This window comes from Aureobasidium melanogenum, assembly GCF_000721775.1.
Source record: "Aureobasidium melanogenum CBS 110374 unplaced genomic scaffold scaffold_117, whole genome shotgun sequence".
In the NCBI taxonomy this organism is placed as follows: domain Eukaryota; kingdom Fungi; phylum Ascomycota; class Dothideomycetes; order Dothideales; family Saccotheciaceae; genus Aureobasidium; species Aureobasidium melanogenum.
In genome coordinates, this window is record NW_024470169.1 from 1 (window position 1) to 1767 (window position 1767).

General features: G+C 45.5%; 1 protein-coding gene across 1 annotated transcript; it reads left to right on the plus strand.

Moving 5' to 3' along the window:
• Positions 1-707: 707 nt before the first annotated feature.
• Positions 708-1433, plus strand: M437DRAFT_70778 (uncharacterized protein; the record flags this gene model as incomplete). The annotated part of the gene is made up of 1 exon (XM_041025576.1): positions 708-1433. The coding sequence occupies one exon, from the start codon at positions 708-710 to the stop codon at positions 1431-1433; it is 726 nt and encodes a 241-aa protein (XP_040874493.1).
• Positions 1434-1767: the final 334 nt, after the last annotated feature.

Here is a 1767-nt window from a genome sequence, read left to right on the forward strand (position 1 = left end):
AGTTGAGCCTGTAGCACTTTAAGGCGTGTTTCATCGATCCGGAAGGCTGTGATAACCAATCATATTGCTTACAGAGGGGGGCTAGGCTGCACGGTTCCATGATGGTGAGGTCGCCGATCTGATGACTTTTCCATGCGCTCTTATACAGCACGTGATTGACCGACCCCTCAAAAACTTATCACCAGTCCTCTTCCAAAATGGATCATGCCGAACTTGATTGTGTTTACAACAAGCGAGATTGTTTCGAACAACTAATTGCGTAGCTAGACCTGCTTAGATATCCGCAGTCCGCTGATATCGCGGATCAAGTTCCTCTCTATCTCAAGATGGCATAGCATAATATCTTACAGATGCTAGAGGAGGACATATGACCTAGCATAGGAAGTCACTCCGTTTCTTCCCTACGTTCGACACACGTCTATATGAAACGATGAAATCAGTATCGCTTGAACTTTCGATTCATTGTTAAAAGAATATTATGCAATGTGATTTGAACATTCAAACAAGCACGATTCAAAGGATTGAAACAGCATGGCTGTGATTTGAACAATTTTAGTTCGAAATGAACTTCGCCGTTTGCAGAAAAGGGGAAAACTAGCACGAAGTCTAAAAAATGCAAGACTATGTGGCGCCACCAGCTTGGCGCACTCTCGCGTTCATGAACGAAGAAAACCTCCTGATTGATCACATTCACCATTCTTCCCATGATGCCCCCAGCGAAGTCTTGGACTGGTCGCCAATTCTCCAATCATTGTTGTCGATACTGCGACAAATTAAACAAAGGATCAAACTTGTCTCGCAAGGAATCTCATTTAAGACAGTGTTCCAATTTTGCAGAACACGTTCAGAAGCTTAGGAAAGATGATCCAGAAGAGGAATTAAAACAGATATTCGATTCGCTCTTGTCGTCTGCAGATGGTACCGCATGGATCAATCGTCAGTTTCCTTCGCAAAGTTGTTATCATTGCAATGATGCGTTGCCTGAGGCAAATCGCGTACGCAAGACAACGCACCTGAAGACTTGTGACGGATTCAGGGATCTTGTCCAAACTTTTCTGCAGCAAGGAAGCACGACGGACCTGGACGAGGTTCCTAGGGATGTTCTGGAACCCGTTCAAAGTCAATGTACTTTGACATTGCGGAACGAATTCCTTGTATCGTCGCAAATCACACCAACAACTTTAGCTACACCAGTTCGGCTTTTCCCACACCCACAACTAAGCAACGAGAGTGTTATTCCTTTTGCGAGCACCCATGCTTCGCCCGATCTAAGTGCCGGCAGGCATAATGGTTTGAACCTTGAACCAACCATGAATTCAACGATGATAGAAAGACCAACGCTGCATCCGGAGCCTTGGAGCAACACAGACCTGTTGCAAGACATGCAAAGCCTGAGGTGCGATGTTCGATGTTCGCTTCAATGCATTTTCTAACATAGTTTAGTGGCGTTCATGAACCAATTTCTAAACTCACGATCACGTAAGTCGAGAAGAGCCGAGGAGAAGCAAGATGTTGTCACTCATAAAGCTGGTTAGTTAACCTTTGAAGAATTGTGGGATGAACAGACACCTTCTGACGGGCCTGGTTCGATATCCTCTGAGGTCGTGCACCACTGCGAGCGATCTTCGTGGTCTCCGGGCAATGACCTTAAAAGGCGGGTCTTAGACGAGATCAAATCCGACAGCGGGTTAGGGCTGACAGCAGTATTTCATTTACTGGCAACCATCAAATTACCTGGTATAAAGATAATCGAAGTCGGAGGCACTC